The sequence below is a fragment of the Talpa occidentalis genome, unplaced genomic scaffold (assembly GCF_014898055.3).
Source record: "Talpa occidentalis isolate TD23 unplaced genomic scaffold, MPIMG_talOcc4v2.1 talOcc4.4, whole genome shotgun sequence".
NCBI classification, from domain to species: Eukaryota; Metazoa; Chordata; class Mammalia; order Eulipotyphla; family Talpidae; genus Talpa; species Talpa occidentalis.
The window spans coordinates 20,278,032-20,301,651 of NW_023604295.1; the positions used below are offsets into that span (position 1 = coordinate 20,278,032).

At 36.2% G+C, this 23,620-nt stretch overlaps 1 protein-coding gene across 4 annotated transcripts in view; it reads right to left on the reverse strand.

Annotated features, from left to right (window-relative positions):
- The window catches only part of PLD1 (phospholipase D1), a 215,795-nt gene that overhangs the window by 25,616 nt on the left and 166,559 nt on the right, over positions 1-23,620 (reverse strand). For all 4 annotated transcript variants that reach the window (XM_037525110.2, XM_037525109.2, XM_037525107.2 and 1 more), the window contains 2 exons: positions 13,131-13,244; positions 9,237-9,286 (listed from right to left, as the gene is read on the reverse strand). In XM_037525110.2, coding sequence (XP_037381007.1) covers positions 9,237-9,286; positions 13,131-13,244 — 164 coding nt within the window. The remainder of the gene's footprint in view (positions 1-9,236; positions 9,287-13,130; positions 13,245-23,620) is intronic.

The window sequence follows — 23,620 nt, forward strand, 5'->3', positions numbered from 1 at the left end:
ATTAATATGCGCTAAAGCCAGGGGGTAACTATTTGATGATAAGTAGGCAATTTTTTATTCTCAATGTGTTTTCCTACAAAAATAATAACTTTATAGTGGAGAAACTTGGCAGATACCACCTTCTCTAAATGAGCAAAGTTAATACAACCAGTAAAGGGAAAATCAACAACATATTCTTCCTGACATGGGGCACAAAGTATACCCCCCTTCATGATACAGAAAATGTATAATCTGTATCAAATCAAAAGGAAACAATAGACCCTCCCAAATTATCGGCTAGTCTACAAAATAACTGGTTTGCAATCTTCAAAAATACCAAGATCATGAAATTTCCCCCTTCTGCAAAAAAAAAAGAGTGAGGGATTATTTCAGATTAAAGAAAGATAAAGATATGTGACCATACATAAAACACATGAATGTTGATTGAATTTTGGGCCAGAATAAGCCATTTGTCCCCTTTTTTCTATAAAGGGCAGTGGTAAGACAATTGCAAAAAATTCAGAAAGGTATTTAAACAAGATAATAGCATTATGTAAATGTTAATTTCATTAATTTGGTAACCGAACTATAGGTGCTTTAAAAATGTCTTTTGATTTTCAGAAACACATTTATGTATTTAAGGGTAAATAGGCATCATGGCTACAATTTACTCCCAAATGATTCAGGAGAAAAACCCACCTATCTATCCTATTATCTATTAAGAAAACGATACCATAAAGAAGGAAAAATGTTAACATTTGGAAAATCAAGATGAAGAATACATGGCAGTTCTGGACACTCTTCCATCAAACTGAAATTATTTAAAAACAATTTTCTTAAGATGAGTAATAGTGACAAGTTGTCAAAAACCTGAGGGTGGAAGACATGGAATACACTGTAATTTTCTAAGGCACATATTAGTGCCATTCCAGAAGGAGGCTCTATAAAGAGCACCAACAACATATCCATTAGCTGGAGATCCTCAGCCTACAGTCCAAACCTACACCCCACTCATCTGTGCCTACCTAATAATTCTTTCGTTTAATATTACATTTTTTATTTTATATATTTTTTACATTGTTCTTCATTTTTGTACAATGCATGCTTTCTCATCTCGGTTATAGGCCTCATGAAATTTTCACCACCAATTCACCCATGAACCATCACCATAGTCCCTTGTGCTCTTCCCACCCTTGTTTTAATCCTACTCCCTTCTCTCCCCTGCAGAATGTCTCTGGTTTATAGTTGCTTGTTGATTTTGATTTTCACTTTATTATAATTACTTTTCTCCCCAATCCCTTATTTGGATCCTCTATATTCCTACCAAATAATTCTTATGAAGTGATAAAAACTTTGTATATATATAAAGGTTCCTAAGGAAAACAGCTAACGATTAGTACCAGTAACATAACCCTCACAAAAAGATAAGTGTTCCAGGCCAAAGTGGACATTTGGCCCAGCAAATGTAATGGGGCATCCTTGTAAGATGTTGATGAATCCACCATGCATACCACACGAGAAGTAAAAGCAAGTGGGAGAGCTTATTTCAGACAGTACTTTATTCTGTGAAGAAAACTGGCTCAACAAGTAATAGATAAGAAAGTTGGTGATGTTAATGTGTGGTGTGGACATATATTAAGGAAATGACTGACTTTCAAAGAACATACAAGAAAGCCAGAAGCATGTACAAGCACTGATATAAAGTGCTGGATGTTTAAAAGTATCAGGGAAGTTTCTAGATGATATGTCATGGGGTTATTTGAGAAAATAGAGATTCATATGGACCCTCAAGGCATACCTGTTATAAAGGACTCAATGTTTATAAGGAAATTTTGTGAAAGGCCTTTAAGAATTGTTATAGGATTTTGCTAATAAAAATTTTATAGCACTTTATTACATTTGTAATCCTGATTGAACTACCTTTATATTTTGTGTTAAATTATACTAAATTGGCTGCTTAAATGCCACAATTCACAAAAATTATAAAAATTATTAAGAAATGCTTTGAATTAAGCACTAAATCCCTGAAGATTGGAGTATCTGCTAATTATACAGTCATAGCTACTATTTTCTTCAGGAATTTTAACATATTCATAGCAGTAGTTTTGTTATTTCTGACGAATTAAAACAGTGGAGAACTATAGTTCTCTATTGAATTAGAGATTTGCTAGCACATGTATTTAAAGCCCACTACACATTTACAAAAACAAAAGTAAGAATGCAACACTGTACCTCAAAAAGGGGTATTATGTAATTAATTCTTCATGTTTAGAGTATCAACGTTTTCCCCACTAAGATGCCTGCTTTTGACTTCTTCTCAGGGGACTTGTACTTGAAAGTCTTTTCATCAAGGGTTTAACATTGAAATTACTTCTTGAAATTACTTCTTAAAACCCAATCCAATTTTCCTCCCTGAATAGGCAAAGGCAGGAAAAGGTTCCAGAACCAAAAGAAATGTTTTATAATATGCTCAGGACATTTTTATGGTTGAGGAACAAAATACTAGGCTTGTTCTGACTTTTTATCCTTCTATAACCTCACTTTTGCATTTTTACTAGCCACTACCCACACTGAATGACATTCTTGGTTTTGGTTTTATCATTGTATCTTTTATATACTTATCCATTCACTATCATCTTCATTTCAAGACATTAGAGAATAGAGATAGGGATAATGCACTGGTAAATCTTCTCTGTCCTGGCTGCAATTACATACAACTTTTGAAAGAGTTTATTATTGGTGATGTATGTTTCTTATGTTTAAAAGTGATCCTGAAGATTTTTAGACTGAGAAGACCATTAGTGAAAAAGTATTAAACACCTATCTACATATACATGAATCAAAAACTTAATTCCTAAATTTTTAAACTTCCAAATCACTTAAAAATCCATATACCATAAAAGTCACACCTTTAAAGTGTACAAGTCCAGGCCTTCTTTAGTATATTCACAAAGCATCACAATCATCACCATCTAATGTAAGACATTAACACCTCAGAAATGGAAGCCATACCTGTCAGTTACTCCCTCTTCCATTCTCTCCTTGGGCTCCGGCAATGACTAGTCTATTTTCTGTCTCTATAGATTTGCCTTATAAAAATAGCTCATAAAAAATGGAGTCATATAGGGCCTCACTGGTGGTGCAAGGGGTTAAGTCTCAGTACTATGAAACTATCTGCTGCCACTGCAGTACAAATTCGATCCCCCACCAGGGAGCTAACCCACATGGCGCATCAGATCTCTCCTGTCTCACTTGCTGCTCCCCTCAGCAGTGTATTTTAGTCAATCTGCCTGTTCTGCTCTCTACTCTGTCTCTGGTGAATCCTCTCACCACCTGCCCTGCACCTCTGGCCTATAGCCCAGCATTTGCATGCATAAATAAAATAAATCTTTAAAAATAATGGAATCATAATACATGGCCTTTTGAGCCTGATTTCACTTAGTGTAATATATTAGATGTTCATCCATGTTACAACATGTATCTGTAAATTCCTTTTTATTTTTTATTAAAAATTTTGTTGGGGGAGGGATATTATAATTCAGAGAATTACTGGGTTCACGGTGATATGGTGTTTCACTTCTAAGGGCCTGTCTGACTGTTTTCCTAAGAGACGGCACCATTTTGAATTACCAAAAGGAATTCCTACTAGCTTGACAGTCTAATCAGTACCTTTTAAGTTTTTTAAATTATAGCCATCCCAGTAGGTATGCAGTTGTACCTCACGGCTTTTATTTCGTTTCTCTAATAACTAATGTTGTTGAGCATTTTTCGTATGGCTATTTGCCATTTGGATATCTTGGGAGAAATGTCTATTTAGAGCACTTGCCCATTTGTAAACTGCATTGTTATTATTTTTCTTATTGACTTGTGTTATTTATATAGTTGTGATACTACTCCCTTATTGAATATATGATTTGCAAACATTTTCTCTAATTCTGTCATTTTCTTATTTTTTCATTTTCCTTGATGTGTCCAAAGAAGCACAAAAGCTTCTTTTTCTATTTTGTTCTTTAGGTTTGCTTTTGCTTTTGGCGTAAGATCCAAAAATTCATTACTTAATCTGTTAAGGTCATGATTTATGCCCATGTTTTGTTGAATTTTATAGTTTCAGCTCTTAGATTTAGATCTTTGATCAATTTTGACTTTTTAAATAAATGTCATGAGGTAGGAATCTAACTTCATTCTTTACTATCCAGAGGTTCCCGCATCATTTACTGAGATGCTTACTTTTCCCCACTGAATTTTATTGGTAACCTCATTGAAATCCAATTGATCATAATTATAAGAATTTATATTAGAATTCTCAAATCTTTACCTTTGATCTATATGTTTAACTGTATGTCACAACTACACTGTTTTTATTGCTGTAGGACTGTAGAATTTTGAAATTGGGGTGTTCTTCATTTTCACAACTGTTTCAGCTATTCTAAATGCCTTGTGATTTCCACATGAATTTTAGGATCCATTTATCAATTTCTGCAAAAAGGCAGTTGGGATTTTGATTGGGAGTGTGTTGGATCTAGAGATTCAGAGAATGCAGAGATTTGGGAAGTTTTGGAAAGCTAGAGGTTTGTCGGTTTGGCAATGTTTTCAAAAAATGAACTTCTGGTATTATATTTTATTTACTCTCTAGTCCTCATTATTTCCTTCATTATTTCTTTGAGTCTAAGTTGTGGCTCTTTTTCTAGCTTCTTAACCTATAGGGGTTAGTTATGGGTTTAAGATTATCTTCCTTTTTGATACAGGTGTTTATGCAGTTAGAAATATCCCTCTATGCAGTGACTTAAATGTGTCTGCTAAGTTTTGATATGTTGTTTTTCATCTTCATCATCACAAAATATTTTCTAATAACACTTGCAGTGTCTTTTTTGATTCTTTGGTGATTTAGGAGTATGCTGTTTAATTTCTATTTGTGAGTTTCTAAAATTTCCTTTTGTTATTGATCTGTAAGCTCATCCTATTTTCAGCAGAACTACTTTGCATGATTTCAATCCCTTTAGATTTATTGAGATTTGTTTTATAGTCTATTATATGGTCTATCTTGGAGAATGTTCCATGAATACTTGAGAATGTGCATTCTGTTAATATTAGGTGGAGTCTTCCACAGATATCTTATAGGTCTAGCTGGTTTACAGTCTTCTTAAGTCTTTAGTTTCAATGCTGATATTTTGTACAGTTGCTCTATACATTATTGAACATGAGGTATTGAAAAGTCTATTATTTTTGAATTGTTTATTTATCTCTTTAATTCTGTCCATTTTTGAGCAATATACGTTATGGCCTCTATTGTTAGGTATATATATGTTTGTAATTTTTGTATTTACTTAGTGGATTAACTTTTTTATCTTTATATCATATCTTCACACAAAAATTATTGTCTTAAGATCTCTTTTGTCTCATGTTGGTATAGCCCCACCAGCTATGTTTTCGGTTGATGTTAGCATAAATATACTTTTCCATCCTTTTACTATCAATCTATTTATGTCTTGAATCTAAACTGAGTTTCTAGTAAAGCGCATACAATTGGATCATTTAAAAAAATGCATTCTGCCAATCTCTGCATTTAACTGGAGAGTTAATTATATCTAACCAAATATTGATCAGGAAGGACTTAGCTTTACCATTTTTTCCTTTGTTTTCCATGTATTATATATTATTTGTTCCTGAATTTCATTTCTCCGTATCCTTTGTTTCAAAAAGATATTTTCTAGTATATAATTTCAATTCTCTTGTTGTTTTTTTTACTGTATTTTAAGTTAATTTCTAGAGCTTTCCCTGTGTACTACAATTAGTATCTTTTTCATGTGCTTCAATAAATTCTTTCATAAGACTTTGTTGGTTGTTTTGAGAATCAGTACACAGACATTCCAATTTGTACACAACTCTTTTCAAACTGAAAACCTAAAGATCCATGCAATTGTGATTCTTTTCTAAATAATTATTCCAGTAAATTTCTAGCTTAAAATTTAGAGACAAATTTTCCTTTACTGGATATCAAGTACCAATATCTTCAAATGTGGATAAGCTTTTACATTGTATGTTCTACGAAAACACAATTTAGTGTCATATATACTACAGATTAAAATTTTTAGTCTTTCATAGAACATTAACACATTTACTAGGAAAATTGGTGTACCAGGACCACGATGTTATAGTATCCATAAAATTCTGACAGGAGAGCCCAGATCAAGGAGTGATTAGGACAAAATTCTACCAAAACAACATAGAAATAGAAATAATTTTGAATACTTAAGACATTAAATGAAGAACTGTGACTCCAAATTGCTATCTCATCTGTTTTGTATAACAAGGATATTAAAATGACCCCATCAATGGAATGTTAGCTGAAACTACATTCAACATTCCACTATTTTCTGGTTGTATTAAAAAAAATAAACAATAGCAAATGATTTCACCTCTAACAATAACACAAAGCATTTATACTTAAAAAATGGACTGAGGCATGTTTCCTAGTATATAATGTCTTAAATGTTTCTAGAGCTACTGAAAATGTTTCTAGAGCTACTAAAAAACTTGCATTTACAAAATAGTTGATAGAAATAATTCTCTTGATTATACAAGAAGGGAGCCTATACATGATATTAATCATACTTGACTTCCTTCTCTCCTGGTGTAAGAGGTTGGATTCTCCTGGTTTTTAGTCTTTCCATACTCTGTAGGTTTCCATTCTTCTTTAGTTTCTTGGCTTCCTTTCTATTGCTCCCCTCTTCCCTTTTCTTTGCATTTTTTTTTCTGAAGATTTATCCTTTCCTGCCACCTTTTTGGGATTCATTTTCACATTTACAGATGCAGGTTTGGTTGACACCTGGCTGATCTCCTTTCAGCACCTCCTCTGTCACTGCCCACAGCCTGAAGATTTTCCTTTTGGGCACTGTGGTTGTGGGGCAGATATATGCTTGGTGCCTGTGGGCCAGAGTCTACTGAGAGCCCTTGAGAATCTGTGCTGCCTCACTGCCACAACAGCTGGAGCCCACGTTACAATTAATATCTTGATTCATACCAATATAGTTTGGATTAACATCATTTAAATTTCCCTTACATAGCTCCATTCTTTTCTGCTTCGCCTATGCTATGATCAACATAACCATTACATTCTTATACTCATTAACACAGATATATAATTATGGCTTTAAGCAGCTGCCTTTTAATCTAGATTGAAGAACAAATTACAGACAGAAAATACATTTATACTGTCTTTTTAATTTATCTATGTAGTTATCATTATTGGTGTTATTTCTTCATGAAGACTCAACTGATTGTCCAGCGCCCTTTCATTGTTGTCTGAAGAATTCCTTGTGGCATTTCTTATAGAGTAGATGTGCTAGTAATAAATTGTCTCAGTTTTTGCTTATTAATTTTGCCTTCACTTTTAAAGGCCAGTTTTGTGAGCTTTAGAACTCTTGGTTGACCGTCTTTTCTTTCAGCACTTTGAATATATCATCACACTGCCTTCTAAAGTCCATGGTTTCTGATGAGAAATTAGTTGTCAAGTATCCCTTATACTTGACAATTGGCTTCTCTCTTGCTACAGTCAAGATTCTCTCTTTGTCCTTGTCTTTTGATATTTGATTGTGATACGTTTTGGTGTGGATCTCGTAAATTTTATTGTACTTGGCTTTTGTCGAATTTCTTACATGAGTAGAGTTATGCTTTTATCAACTTTGGGAAATTTCCATCATTATTTCTTCAAATATTTTATGTGTACTTTTCTCTCTACCTCTCCTGCTGGGACCCCCATTGTTAGTATGCTTGATAATGTTTCACTCTTCTCTGAGATGAAGTTCATTTTTCTTCATTGTTTTTTCTTACTGTTCTTCAATTTATCAATTGACTTACCTTCTAGTTTGTTGCTTCTTCTTCCTGTTCCAGTAGAACTGTTCTAGTGAAAATTTCACTTCAGTATTATATTTTTCAACTCCAGAATTTATATTTGGTTGTTTTATTAAAATAAACTTTTCATATAAACTTTCAAATTAAAAATCCAATTTTTTGATATTTTCTACTTGGGAGACCTTTAAAGAAAATTTTCCCTGTAGTTCTTTAGCTATTTTCTTTAGTCCTTTAAGCAGAGTTAAAGTATTTGTTTTAAAGTGTTTTTAAATTACCAGACAGGTCAAATTATGATAATTCTCTAACACTTGTGAAGGATAGGAGTATTAAACCCACTTAGCTCTCTTTAGTGCTGCTAAGCTGCTGTTTTTTTTTTCTTCTTCAATTTTTTTTTTAAATTTTATTTTTATATTCCCCATACAATTGCAACCCCCTTATTTTGACCCCAATCCCTCCTTTCCCCATCCCTCATTCCCCATAGTGTGTCTCTGGTTCATAGTTGTTTGTTGATTTTGATTTTTTCTTTCTTATAGTTATTCTTTTTCCTGGCCCCTTATTTAGGTTTTCTATGTTTATAGCAGCGCTATTTACAATAGCTAAGCTTTGGAAACAACCCAAATGCCCAAAAATAGAAGACTGGATCAAGAAGATGTGGTACATATACACCATGGAATATTACTCAGCATTCAAAAAAGATAAACACATGCAATTTGCAGCAACATGAATGGAGCTGGAAGGGATCATGTTCAGTGAAATAAGCCAGAAAGAAAAAGAAAAATACCAGATAAGCTGCTGTTTTTCACAAAGATTGAGGAGCAGTTGGTTTTCAAGTTTACTGTGGCACTGAGGCGAGGGAGATGAGTATACAGCTAGTTAAAATCCACAAAAATAATGTTAAAAATTATTATACCAACCATTATACTACTGCCATTAACCTGACTATCAAAAAACAACATAATCTGAATTAACACAACAACATACAGCCTATTAATCAGCTACCAGGATTATGTTGTGTTTCTTGAAAATATTCTTCACATTATTAAAGTGGACTTTGACAACTTTTGTCACTCTTGTGTAGAGGTAGATTTTTGGAGATGCTTACTATGCCATTTCTGCTGATGGTCCAACTCTTTATTTTTAAGTGTGAAATATGCATACATTTTTCTATATTCTGATATGCTATGAGAATAAGTAATTTACCTCAGTTGAAATTTTTGTGGATTACTGTTTGTGAACAGAATTTAATAATCACACTGTGAAAACATTAGTGACTACTGATACCGCACCAAAAATGGTCATGCAAGGAATCTGGCCTGTACCCCAGCTCTTGTGTAAATAAATAAATAAAAATTAAAAAAAAAAACTTAAAAAAAATGGTCATGCAGGGAAAAAAAGCAATAACTTACGCTTTTCTTTTAACTGTCCGAGGATGGAATTTTCTCCTCTGCACATGGTTCTAAAAATAAAGGAAAGAAATGATTATGGAGGTTTCAAAAGAACCAATCCCAATTACGATATCTGTAAAACATAGGGGTAAAATTCTAATACAAGTGAAAATAGAAAAAACAATAGATTTTTAAAAATTTTAAAATACATATAAATGTCATTTTTGTAATTCTATGAATGGCACAAAGTAATTGTTTTGAGATTGGTAAATGGAAAAGTTATAAAACTGATGTTAGATTTCAAAAAGACATGCTTTTTAAAGGATGGGTTATGAATGATCTTTCCCTTAAAGAAAATTGGGTGATAGAAAAAATAAATTCAGAATGCTTCAATACGCAAGAATACTTACAAAATTACAAAGCTTTAGAGGTGAAAAGCTTTAGAGGTGAGAGTGCTCAGTTAGTAGAACACTTTTGGAATTAAAAAACATCTATTATACCTGGACTATCTCTGTAATAATAAATAATAAACAAACCCCTTAAAAGTGAAAATTATGGTCTCAAATAACTGCCTCTGCTGATGACTTTGTCTCTTAGTCTCTTATAATAGTCAGTGAATTATAAAGGGTGACAAAATAAAAAATTTTATGCCCCATCTGCTTGCTCTATGAAAGTAATTAAAAATAGAGCTATTTCTCAGAAATGTTAATATTATTAAAGATGATGCCAGCAAATAGGGATTTTTTTTGCATAATAAAAGGTTATAGTTTTGGTTGCTGAACAAAAGCCAAGCTTGTTATTTCATTCAGCTGGTTTAAACCCAAAAAAATACAGAAAATAATTACAATTGACAATATTCCAAAAATAATATTAGAATGACAAAGGAAGTGGATAATATCCATGAAACATTATGTCAGTGCCTGAAATACTTGAAAAGTTTTGTTTGTACTGTTATAAATCAAATAATCTTAGAAACAGGCAAATCTTCAATCCAAGTGTATAGTGCAAAGCACAGTTAAAGTTCTCATGTACTGTAACCAGGCAAAATGACCTTAAAGGAAACAACAACAAAAAATTCTTTACTTGAAACTGTAGCAGATAGACACAAGCTAAAGGGTGAGAAAGAAGCAAGAGGAATTTTTAAAAACTATTTCCACCATAGAATGCAAACTGGTCCAACCACTATGGAGAGCTGTGTGGAGATTTCTGGACATACTAAACATAGAGCTTCCATATGATCCAGCAATTCCACTCCTAGGTATTTACCCAAAGGACACAGAAACATCAATTCCAAAGAACACCTGCACCCCTATGTTTATAGCAGCACTATTTACAATAGCTAAGCTTTGGAAACAACCCAAATGCCCAAAAATAGATGACTGGATCAAGAAGATGTGGTACATATATACCATGGAATATTACTCAGCATTCAAAAAAGATAAGCACATGCAATTTGCAGCAACATGGATGGCGCTGGAAGGGATCATGCTCAGCGAAATAAGCCAAAAAGAAAAAGAAAAATACCGGATGGTCTCACTCATAGCAGGAATCTAGAAAACTTAAATAAGGGATCAGGAAAAAGAATAACTATAAGAAAGTGAAAATCAAAATCAACAAAAAACTATGAACCAGAGACACTTTTTGGGGGGTGGGGGCCGGGAGGGGAGGGATTGGGGTCAGAATGGGGCATGTGCAGTTGTATGGGGGAATATAAAAATAAAATTTATTATTTAATTAAAAAAAAAAACAAAAAAAAAACAAAAAAAAAAACTATTTCCACCATAATGGGGCATTCAAATGTATCAGAGGACTATCAGATCCTGCAGAGGGTGCTTCTAGGGAGGAGGGTTCAAGCAAGAGGGCATCTAAGTCCCCACTGCCAATCTGAGCCTTTATCTCCTTTACCCACTGGGATTCTCTGTAAGTTCTCTTTTGTTCCTTCCCACAAAAATGGTTTAATTGGAAATGTGGGAAACACAGATGGTGCTTAAAAACAGAGAATAAAAGAAAATATTCAGTCCAGTCATTACTGTGCTGCATTAAAAGTGTGATCAGGGCAGGGTCTTTTGTATCTCAGGTTACAGAACCTGTAAGTGGGAACTTGGATTCAACCTAGGCCTGTCCACTTTTCTCTACCCTCCCTTACTCTTTCCCAGCTATGTGACCCAGAAAGAACAGCAGGGGTGCCTTTAGGTCATATTTAGAGCACTTTTTTGCCCCTGCCTACCCAGCTAGCACTACTCAACACTTCATACTGCTCTACCAAGCAAACTAGACCTTCCTGTGCCTTTTTTAAAAAAATATTTTATTACGCATACAAGAGCTGGGGTACAGGCCAGAGCTGCGGAAGGTGAGAGGATTCACCAGAAACAGAGTGGGGACAGAACAAGCGGAGCTACTGAAATACACTGCTGAGGGGAGCAGAAGGGGAGACAGGAGAGTCTGCTGTGCCACCAGCATCACCTCCCTGGCCGGGGATCAAACTCTGTGCTGCAGTGGTTGCAGAGAGCCTCACAGTGATGAGACTTAACCCCTTGTGCCACCAGGAGGCACCCTAAAGCTTCCCGTGCCTTTCAAAGTGAATATGGAAACTGCTTGTTAGAATATCAATACCACTTTCCCTAAAATCTTAACAAAGATGTAGTAGAGAAAATGATTAAAATTCCAGGATATAGGAAAGGATCTTCATGCTTCACTAACTAGCAGAAGCTACTATTACCAACTTAGCTGGAGAACCTTCCTCTTAAAGAATCATAAAAACATAGGTGCAAACTACAACATTTTAAGCATTTAATTGTTTTCTCTACTTACTGCAAAGAATATGAAATAACTGATAACTATTTATTGGCTTAAAGATAATGGTAAATCAATAATGTGTGTGTGTGTGTATGTGTGTTTGTGTGTGTCCTAGTCGCCATTTATTAGAGAGAGAGATTGATCAATCAATCGATCTGTATGTCTGTATCTTATAAATGGAGAATGGAGACCAGGTAAGATATATATAAAAAAAAAAACTAGCAACAACAAATGTTGGCGAGGTTGTGGAGAAAAAGGAACTCTCCTGCACTGTTGGTGGGAGTGCAGACTGGTCCAACCACTATGGAGAGCTGTGTGGAGATTTCTGGACCTACTAAACATAGAGCTTCCATATGATCCAGCAATTCCACTCCTAGGTATTTACCCAAAGGACACAGAAACATCCATTCCAAAGAGCACCTGCACCCCTATGTTTATAGCAGCACTGTTTACAATAGCTAAGCTTTGGAAACAACCCAAATGCCCAAAAATAGATGACTGGATCAAGAAGATGTGGTACATATATACCATGGAATATTACCCAGCATTCAAAAAAGATAAACACATGCAATTTGCAGCAACATGGATGGCACTGGAAGGGATCATGCTCAGTGAAATAAACCAAAAAGAAAAAGAAAAATACTGGATGGTCTCACTCATAGCAGGAATTTAGAAAACTTAAATAAGGGACCAGGAAAATGAATAACTATAAGAAAGTGAAAATCAAAATCAACAAAAAACTATGAACCAGAGACACTTTTTGGGGGGTGGGGGGCGGGATGGGAGGGATTGGGGTCAGAATGGGGGTTGCAATTGTATGGGGAATATAAAATAAAATTTATTATAAAAAAAAAAAAGAAATGATAGGCAAGGAATACAAAAAGAAATTATTATTTAGGTCTTTTATATTTGCACTATATCCTAGGCCTAGCATTGCTACTTTCAGGTTGATTTGAATTTAATCAACTAGTAAACAGGCCAAGATTCAAAAGTAAAAGAAAGCGTCCATTTGTTCAATGCTCTATTGAACGGATATGAAGAAACATTTTCATTTCTTTCACCAGCTTATATGCATGACTGATGGAAAGCTGAAAACAGACAACTTTAGAACTTCGGCACCTGTAGTTGAAGTGCATTATTGCTTGTAGAGCATTTCCTCCACCGGTTGAAATGTCTCCTTCAAAACCTGGCAGAAGTGGTATCACAACATACACCCGGTATCTCTGGCCTTCCCTGCAAAAGTCAGATGCAGACAGATTCACCAAAAAAAGATAGAGTGACAGTTTAAAATGACAACCAAGCAGTTCACATGGTTTTAGAGTTCGGGTGAATGGCTTCCTACAGTACATTCTGTTACATTTCAGGGCTTGGAGGCAGCTGTTGAACTGGAGGCCAGAAACTGTTATCCAGGTAACAGTCACACAACCTGAAAAATAAGCTGAACTTGGCAGTAAAGTGGGACATGTACCCACTATCTCTCTGCAGCATAATCCTTCTGGAACAAAATTCATTATAGGAAAGTCTTGTCTGTATCCCATGAAGGTTGAGGGGCGGGGAGGGAGTGTGATAAAAAAAGTTTTGAAAACTATGTCATCATAATAAATTATGTATAACACATTGCAGCCATAGTCTTAGCTCAGAGTCTGACAAATAGTAAACATTCAGTTAATTATTGTTGAGCAAATGAGTTCTCAGAGCTTAGCTCTCAGGGGCAAAAATACATTACTAGGCCCAGTACATTCTCAGTGCAGAAATCACCATTGTTTAGAAACTCTGATTGGCTCTGAAAACTAATTCAGGTACAAAATGTTACCCTGGGGCTTTCAAGTGTTCTAAACGACTGATGTTGGCTTTTCATCCTTTATATATAAAACACAATATTTCTTGGCCTACTCTCCCCACTAGTTATCAGTCTTGGAAAGAAAAGCCTTGACTTGCCTTGGCTACTCAATGATGTCACCAGCCGAAGAACAAAGGGTAGTGCCTTACTTTCACCTGCATTTAGAAAGTCAGAAATCTGGAGACTGATGTTGATCTATTGGAAGCAAAGCTATTAAGGTCCTTGTGTCCACTTATAAGAGATGCAGGAAGAAGAGAAGGGTTGGAATGACTGTTGTGGGAAACACGCCCATGTATCTGAGTGTCTATATACTCACCCAAAGGTGCTGCCACTGGTTAATCTTCAAATCCAATTCTATGTACTTTTCATGATATTTAATATCTGAAGGTCACTTTCTGCTAAACCACTTGCATTTTCTTTCATGAGACATCATTACCTGTCTCCAAGGGGTCAGATTTCATTACTTATCTCTCTGAATGTCATGTGCCTTTCAGGGCAAGTGAGAAAAGTAGGTTGGAGCCAATGCCAGTCAGCAGGGTGGAGTCTGAGGCCTGTGCCCCTAACTGCAGTGCAGATACTGGGATCTGGAGGAGGTGGCTGTAATGGCATGGATTAATCACTAGATGGCAAACACAGTTTGAGTTGGAAAAAAAAAAAAGGAAGAAATGTAAACTGTAAAGGTTCTCTGCCTGATAAGGGTAAGAGGCTCATGTTCCTAAATGGTAAATGGTATGGTAGAAAAGAAGAGAAAAAAATCACCTAAGATATTTCTCCCTAGCCAGTACCTAAAAGTCCAGACAAATTAAATTTGACACCATCTGGCCACAGCTGACTTTCCAGGATCCCCACCAGCCCAACTTTAGGGATAGGACATTCCCATCCTTTGCTCAGTGCAGCCTTTTACTAAGAAGGTTGGTTCATCTCCCTCTGAGCCTCGAATGCCCTTCTCCAACTTGCAGAATCCCACTGCCATCAGGGGGACTGACAGCCTCTTCTTGGTCAAACCATCCTGGCTCTTCCAATCCAAGTTTGTTTGTTCCTGCCTCTACACTCTCTATCAGCACCCCTTTGGCTGATACATCCGTGATGCAAACATCTGCCGTCTGGGAGAGGTGATAAGCTTTTTTGAAACACAGGAAGTATGTCTGTACATCTTTCTATTTTTGGCCATGTCCAGGCCTTTTGCACATAGTAGGCACGAGGTGGTGCTCACTTTCAGAGGATGAGGTCAGGCTGGAAGGATGCTTGTTTCTGGGAAGGCTCTAGTAGACCCTTAAGTGACACAGGCATTTTTCTTTAAACTACATTTTTTTAGGGCCTCCCTGGTGGTGCAAGGGGTTAAGACACAACTTATGAAGCTATCTGCAGCTACTGCAGCATGAGTTCTATCCCCCACCAGGGAGCTACCCACATGGCGCAGCAGACCTCTCCTGTCTTGCCCGCTGCTCCCCTCAGCAGTATATTTCAGTCAGTCTGCCTGTTCTGCTCCCCACTCTGTCTCTGGTGAATCCTCACCCTCCCACGCATCTGGCCTGTAACTCAGTTCTTGTATGCATAAATAAATAAATCTTCAAAAAAAAAAAACCCTACATTTTTTTAAATGGCATTTTATTTGAAATTTTTTATTAGTGGTAAAACATATCTATCAAATTGTGATTTAACCATCTGTAAGCACACAGTTCTGTGGTATTAATTACATGTCCAGGTTGTGTGACCATCATGACATCCGCTTCCAACTCTTTCTCATTATCCCAAACAGAAACTGTTAATTAACAGTAACTTGCACATTCCCCGCCCTGCGACACTGGTAACCTCTCCATCCACTTTCTGCTTCTGTGATGTCACCTATTTTTAGGTATTTTATCTAAGCAGAATCATAGTTGTCTTTACGTGCCTGACATTTTAGTCAGCATAATGCTGTCAAGATTCACCCATGTTGCAGCATGTGCCAGCATGTCCTACCTTATGGCTGAATAATGTCCCATCCTGTGAATATACCAGTCATGGCTCATGGGCACCTGGACTGTTTCTACCTTTTAGCTACTGTGAATAATACAGCAGTGAACACTGGTGGACAGTGTCTGTGGAGTCCCTGTTTTCAGTTCTTTTGGATATATATACATACACAGGAATGGAACTTCTGAATCAGACTTTTAACTTCTGAATCAGACTGTTTAACTTTTTAAGGAGCCACCGAATAAATTACATTTTTGAATGAATACCTGATGCTCACAGTACCAAATTTAAGGGGAAGGAGATTGCAGGACGAAAATAGTTCTCTCACTCTTTTGTCTGCAGGCCTCATTCTCCCCTCTCTTTTACTAATATCTTTCATATTCCCTCTTCCTAATATATTTCATGTTCTTTTAGAAAGAGTTTATAAAATTCATAATATATATGTAGTCTTTCCTTATATATAAATAGTAGAATACTGTAAAAACTTTTCTTGATGCTATTTTTATCATTTATCAGTGTATCTTGAAAATCCTTTTATAGCAAAGCATAAGAGTTCATATTTTAACAACATCTGTGCCATAGTATTTAAACCTATTCTTTATCAGTGGACATGTAGATTGTTTCTAATTTCTAGCTACTTCAGTATAATATTCCTCTATGTGTGCTCACCTGCATAAGTTTTCATTCTTGTTAGAAAAATCTTAGAAGTATTGCTGGTCTTGAGCAGGAAGTGTTGTGATTCTATTTGTAAAAGGTGGTTCCTTTTATCTTTGTGTTTTATAAAGCAAATGTGGCTTCAAAAGGGAAACCTCATATGTAGGTTATTAAGAAATGTCCTATAAAAACGTTATATTTTGGGGTAAGATGCTCCTGCAAATTTTGTTTATGGGAAGCAGCATATTCACATTTTCTTGTTCTTCGGCCTCTGCTATACCCATATCAAGGTTTTTGCTTTTTGATCATGCAGCAGTTCTTGAATTGCCTGAATGATGAAACTTTTTAATTGTGTTAGCAAATTAACAGAAATGTCCTAGATTTTCACTGCTGTAGAGCAAAAGGCTCTAAGAATTCAAAGCATAGAAATGTGGCTGTTTAAGCCAATGAAAAGAAAATTCTATGCGATAGTATGTCCAATCTGCTTCTTTAATTTAATCCACGGAAGACAACAGTTCCCAGCTGCTGAGGGTTCTAATGTGCAATGCTGCACCCTCATAATGTCAGAATGGTACAAATGACAGCAATCGGCTCAGAACAAGAACCTGAGCTCCTCTGCACTTATTTATAATCTTAAAAATGCAAGATAAGAGCTAGTGGGCACCAAGCCATCATGCAGGCAATTGCTCCATCCACTTTAGTTCAGGACAATTTATCAAATTGTATTCTCAGGCTTTTTGTTAACATACATTTTTCTTTCAAAACTCATTAACACTTCCAGCAGTGCTATGAATAATAGATAAAAATTGGAAATAAATGTCCAATAATGGGGGATAGCTAACTAAATTACACTTTAGCCACTCAATGGATATAACCTTTTGTAGTCACTAAAATGACCAGTATGATGACTTACTAGCAAAATACTACTGGCACTATGTTAAAATGGTCTCAAAGCTGTTAGAACTCCAAGGCAATTAGAGTTATGGCAGGCTGACACTATAAATTATTAACATCTTTCCCCTTAAATGGGATCACTTTCCCCTTTCTGTGGCTGGGGATATGAAGCAGCCATTGTTCCTAGTGTGACCTCTCACAAAAGAACTAGGACTCAAATATGTCAACTTCTTAAGATTTGTGGAACTAGAGAGAGGGTCTCTGAGCTGAGGGAGGAGTATAAAGAAATGAGGGAGACCCGGTAGGGTCGGGCAGCCTTGAATGCTGCCAGAAATAAGAACTGTGGTTGCTGGGTATAGCTTTTTAATATTGTAGGGGGACTTTATATACTACAGTAGTATCAGTTATGTGAGAATTGGGCCTGTAGCTCCTCAGTGGTTTGCAACACAGTTTGGCAAATCTTACAAAATGCAAGAGACCTTTCAGAGCTTCAGTTTTCTCATCTGTAATAAGGGAGATGGCTGAAGTCATTACTAGTACACTAGAAATGGTGGCTCTATTTAGTAACAGCTGTGCCTATTATACATGCAACTAGAGGACATAGTATGTATTGTGTGTTCATGCTTGTGGGAACACACCTGTAACTTTTTCATTGGCTACTTTAGCTTTTTCCCTTATTTAGATAACATTGGTTTACAACACTATGATGGGGGATAGGTTCACACCACTTCGACGTATGTCAGCAAGTCACCCCCACCATCAAAGCAATCACAGCCCTTTACCCCAGACTACTGGGCCCTCTCCTCCTATAGTCCTTCTGGCATTCCCCCAGACCTCCAGGAGCCTCAATTCTGCAGTCATATTTCTAGGGTTTATTTCTCATTGCCTATCTTTTGAAAATAGCAACCTGTCACAGGGTGGGTGTTTAGGGTTAGCCCAGAGGATATGACTCAAGCTTCACTCTGGACTTGATAAACTTTGGCAGGGATGTCCCTCAATGCTCCAAGTAAGAGTGGACCAAACTTCATATTAAATTGTTTCCACTACGAGCCTGTTTTCATTCTCCTTTTTTAAAAGTGTCTCTCCCTTGCTTCTTCTCTCTGCCAGAGCAGGTGCTCAAGCTCAAAACGGCTGCTGGCTTGTGCCCCATGCTAAACTTGACATCTCCCTATCCACAGAAATTACCATTTATATAATTTTGGAATACAAGAAAAAAATTAAATGATTTAAATTAAAAGTTCATCTGCCCTGAACTTTTGTCATCTCTGTCTCAATGTAACTTCTATTCCAGGAATTTTATTGAACTTGGAGGTTATCCTACAAGAAAAAAGTGAAACTGGTAGTTGGCATACTCAAATGTTTTTAATTCTTTTCATCATAGCTGCAGTTCAAATTTCTTTAAGACAGTGCTTCTGAAACATACCTGGTATTTCCTTCCAGCTAAGTACACTAATTATAGGATATGATAATTACAGAATGTAAATGTTTCCTTAAACCTTAGAAATTTTTACCTATCAAGCAATTACTTTAAAACATAAAATATTCATTAGATATGATTTTCTAATTAATTAATTCATATATTTTTTACATCATTGTTCATTTTTAAACAATGTTTGCTTTTTTTTTTTTTTTTCTCTCAGGTGTAGTCCCCATAGAATTTCCTCCACCAATTCACCTATGACACCTGATTTTTAAAATAATGTTGTGTCACGGAATTCTGGGAGACTTCTCAGGCAATTTCTACTTCACTTGAGGTGAGGAAAGCTCTGGAGCTGAGTGGTGAAGGCCATGGATGAAGATCTAAACACCTTGTTTGGGCATCACTTCCACTCATCAATAGGTGTATGACAAGGTACCTGATCTCACCTGGCTTCAGCTGCCTCATCCGTAGAATTGGAATAATTTTACAACCATTTCATAAGGTTGATATGAGATTGAATGCATGTCAAATACCTTGGATGTGGAAAGACTAGAAATTTATTTGATAACGTTATCATTCAACAAACAACCAATGATTTCTATTAGAAAGCTGATCTACCTTCAAAGAATAATAAAGTAAGTAGTGCTTAAAATGAAACAAAACAAAACTGAACTCATATTATGCTTCAGATACTGTTCATTTTAATTTATACTTTGGGGGAGGGTGTTCTCAGATCAACAATAGGGAATCAAAATTGATTCCCAGGAAGAGGATTCAGGTATAGATTTCTGGTTGGACTCTCCTATGCTGTGTTTTCATAACGTGTCTACACTTATCACAGGATGAGCAAGTGCCAATGGTAGGAAATTGAAGCAAGTTTTCCTTAACCAGCAGTAGCCGTCTAATAATTAAAAATAAGGCACCGTGAACAAATCTTTAGTTAAAACAGTTCTGTTGCTAGCATAAATATTAATTCTGAAACAGTTGCTTTGAGCATTCTTCATCCTTACTTGAATTTATAGAGTGCCAGTTTATTTCCAGATGATGAACTTCCTGGAAATAACAGTAATTTCTCAAACGAGCTGGTACTTTATGGTTTCCAAATTGCTTCCACATCCATTCCTATGAGCTAGGTTGGGCATGTAATTTCTTTATTGGTGAAAAAATAGTGGCAGAAAGACAAATCAATGTGCTCAGAAGGGTATATATCCACAGATGACATATTTGGAATGAACAGAGGTCTTCACACACCTAGTCCTCTAAGATCTTCAGACCTGACACTGCTACAATTGAAGGAAACATGAAGAGTTTGAACAATTTTCAAAATTGTGAATTTTTAATGCAGTTTAATATTCATATATAGTGGCATTAAATCAACTGCTTATTTTCATTGTGTCGGCTTTTCATTGTGTGGTGATTACAGCACAAAATGCACTCTTGCTCTCAGATTGTTTACCAAAACAGCAAAAACATGGGTGTCAAATTTCCATGAGCAAAAATGGTTTCACCCTGAGACACCCGTCATTCATGGCACACTATGTTTTGAAACTGTTTTCTACCTTGATCAGTTTGTTTTATTGTCTCTTTTGGCTTATTCGCTCATGATATAAGTCAGATGATTTTAGATTCTAGTTTACAATTTCTTCTTCCTGATCTCTAGTCAGATTTGAGTTGTTAAAGATAGATTTCAATTCAGTTGGGGGTTGGCATAGTTTATTTATTAGAGCAGACATTTTGTTTTCTGCAGAGATTTCCACAGCTATGCTTAGTTAAGCTTTGGATGAACAATATGCTGTGGTTCTAGGTCATGGATCAGGATATGGAGGCCTTGCAAAGACCTGTTTCTAGAAAGAATTATGTCTGTTGAGAAGGAATTGGGAGGAAGGGGCGGGGGAAGCAGAGAAATCACCTCAGGGAATTGGTGTGGGGCTGGATTCCAGCAGTGGCAGAAAAATAAAGGCTCAGCTCAGTTAAGGGAGCTGGCAGCTTAAAGACCCCCGTGTCTCCAGGGTGGGAGGGCCCTGGAAGAGAGGCTGTGTTCTTGGTCAGACTGAATGCTGACTGTCATTTCCCTCCATCTGCTTTGTGCTTTATTCTATTTTTTTCCAACAGCCAAAATTATACTTGTTGCTAGGCATGTGACTTTGGCAGGGAAGTTCCAAGTCTCAGATGAGTGGAGAACAGAGAAGTCAATGAGGGAAGGAGTTGGGGGAGCTTGGGGATAGCACATCGTGACTCTTAGTGAAAAAGGAGGCCCGCCCCCCACTGCCGAAAGCCTGCAAGAGGAGCTTCTTGAGACTACCTCTCCCTTTCCTGAGAATCCAAATCCACAGATTAGAAGTTATTAAATGAAAACATAATTTACAGTTGGACATAACACAGTAGATGAACAATAATGTGCAGATGGGGAAAATAAAAAATATGTTTCCAGGTTACGTGTGTATAGCCACTAAAAGTCTGAAAGTGAAATATACTTTCATTTTGAAATGTGACTGTCAAAGAAAGTGATACCACTGAGAGATGAGAGCTAAATGACACACAATTTGAAATTCGATAGACTCGTTTTCTACAAAGGAAGCTTGAAATTGCCAGGCTTTAGTGTGCTCTGCAAACCTCTGAGAATGAGATCCAATCTGCAACAGATGCTACCATACTATGCTCTCTTACTGCAAATTCCTTTTCCTTTCAGGAGAAGTTCACAGATCACTGGGAAATGTTCAATCATAAACCATCTGAAAGTTCCTTCCAGTTTTAAAATGCTAAGATTTTTAACGACAAATTAACATGCTAAAGAAAAAAAATCATTTCAGGCTCCCAAATACTTAAAAACAAATCTTATAGGTACGTATTCAATCTGCACTAAAGAAAACTAATAAGGGGAGTGGCTGATGTTAAGATTCATCCAACTCTCTTTATTAGCAGTTCACAGTTCCAAAATTCAGGATTCACTGCTCAGGCCAATGAGCTCAATGTATTTCTGCGACTTGTTTCAATAACGTGAAAAATTATTTTCCTCTTTTGTCACATGTGCTCTATAGTTAAAGGTGACAGGAAGACAATGCAACTTCAACAATGCAACTTTGTAAATTAGACATACACTGAGACTGGCAAGGATGAAGGAAATCTGTGTGCTCACATATGTTTACCCCTAAACAAGACAGTTTTTAAGTCATCTCAGAAATAGCTTTAATGTTGACTTTCTTTTAAAAAACATATGAGAAGGCAAAGGAGAAAGGTCACCTGTAAAAGCACAGAACACCACTAATACTCATGGCCATGTCACTGTTCTAAGCAGTCTTTGCTGTGCCCTGGAGTTACCTGTAAGAACATCATAAAATATAGGTGTTTGGGCCCCATTCCAGGAAATTCTGAACTACTAAGCCTGGAGTTGAGTCAGCGCCCTGTATTTTTGTAAAGGCCCAATGGTGATTTGGACACGTAGCGAAAGGTGAGATCTACACTCTGCAGGATGTGCTTACACTAACGTGTTGCCATGCGCTCACCCCAGATCAGAGTGCCAGCTCTTGACCGCTGAGTGCTGGCCACACACAGTGACCCTTTCTCAAGGAATTGCTTTTTATAGGACAAAGGGCCTGCCTCATCCAAGGTCATGTACATTCTCTGGCATCAGGCTGCATCCAATAAATGGTCATTGGGAAGATGGGACGGCAAAGGCACAGTCCAGAGGCCGGAATTTGGGGTGACCCCAAAGGGGTCATTAAAGTAACTGTCAATGATTTGGAGGTACCTGTGTCCAGGGAGACACTGGGTCACAAGTCCAAAGCCTGGTGCAAAGTCATTTCTACCTATTGCTGTTAGTGACTTAGACAAGTCACATCACTTCTTGAATCTCAGTTTTTAACTCTGAAAGTGGGGACAGCAATAAAAACAATGACAATAACAAAATGATATGATCTTCATGAAAAGTTATGAAGATGCACTAAGACTATAGATATAAACTGTGAACTATATACAATTCTGGTACTTTTTGTTTTAAAGTGTTCTTATCTATAAAAATCATATTATTTGAAAAAAAAATCAAAGTACTGTATGACACTGCAAGTAAAAAAATGTCTTAATCCCAAATGTGTATATACTTTATATTCTCTACTGTATGTGTTCAATGAATTGAAATGATAAAATGTAATGATTTTGTTTGTTTATTTTGCTGTTGTAACACAGAGCTAAAATCAGCCACAAAATAAAATAGTCTTAAATGTCAACTCCAAGGGGAAAGAATAATTTTTTTCAACAAATGTTGCTAGAAAAACTGTATACCCACATGTAAAAACTGGACAGAAGCAGCTGTTATGGTGACTTTCTTTTACCATAAGACTTTCTCTACCATATGGTAGATGCATAAAATGTATATATTGCATGTTATCTACTACCATATGGTAGATATATATAATGTATGCGCGGTATTATCTACCATACAATATATATATTTTTAAAACTCAAAGTGAATCAAAGACCTAAATGTAAGAACAAAAATGATAAAATTTTTAGAATTCTTCAAAATTTTAACCATGAAGTTACCATAGGAGCCAGCAATTCTATCCCTGGAGTAACAGAAATATCTGATTAAAAACCAGTTCAGAATTTTATAGCAGCGATATTCATAACAATTAAAAAGTGGAAACTATCTAATCCACCAGTTAATGAATGGTTAAATAAAATGTGGCATATCCAGAGAGTGAACTATCACCTGCCAATAAAAATAAATTCAATATGGACACATTTTACACCATAAATACTGAGAACATTAGATTATGCAAAAGAAGTCATTCACAAAAGCCCACAAGTTATAATGGCAATGTCCAGACAAGACAGATCTATGGAGGA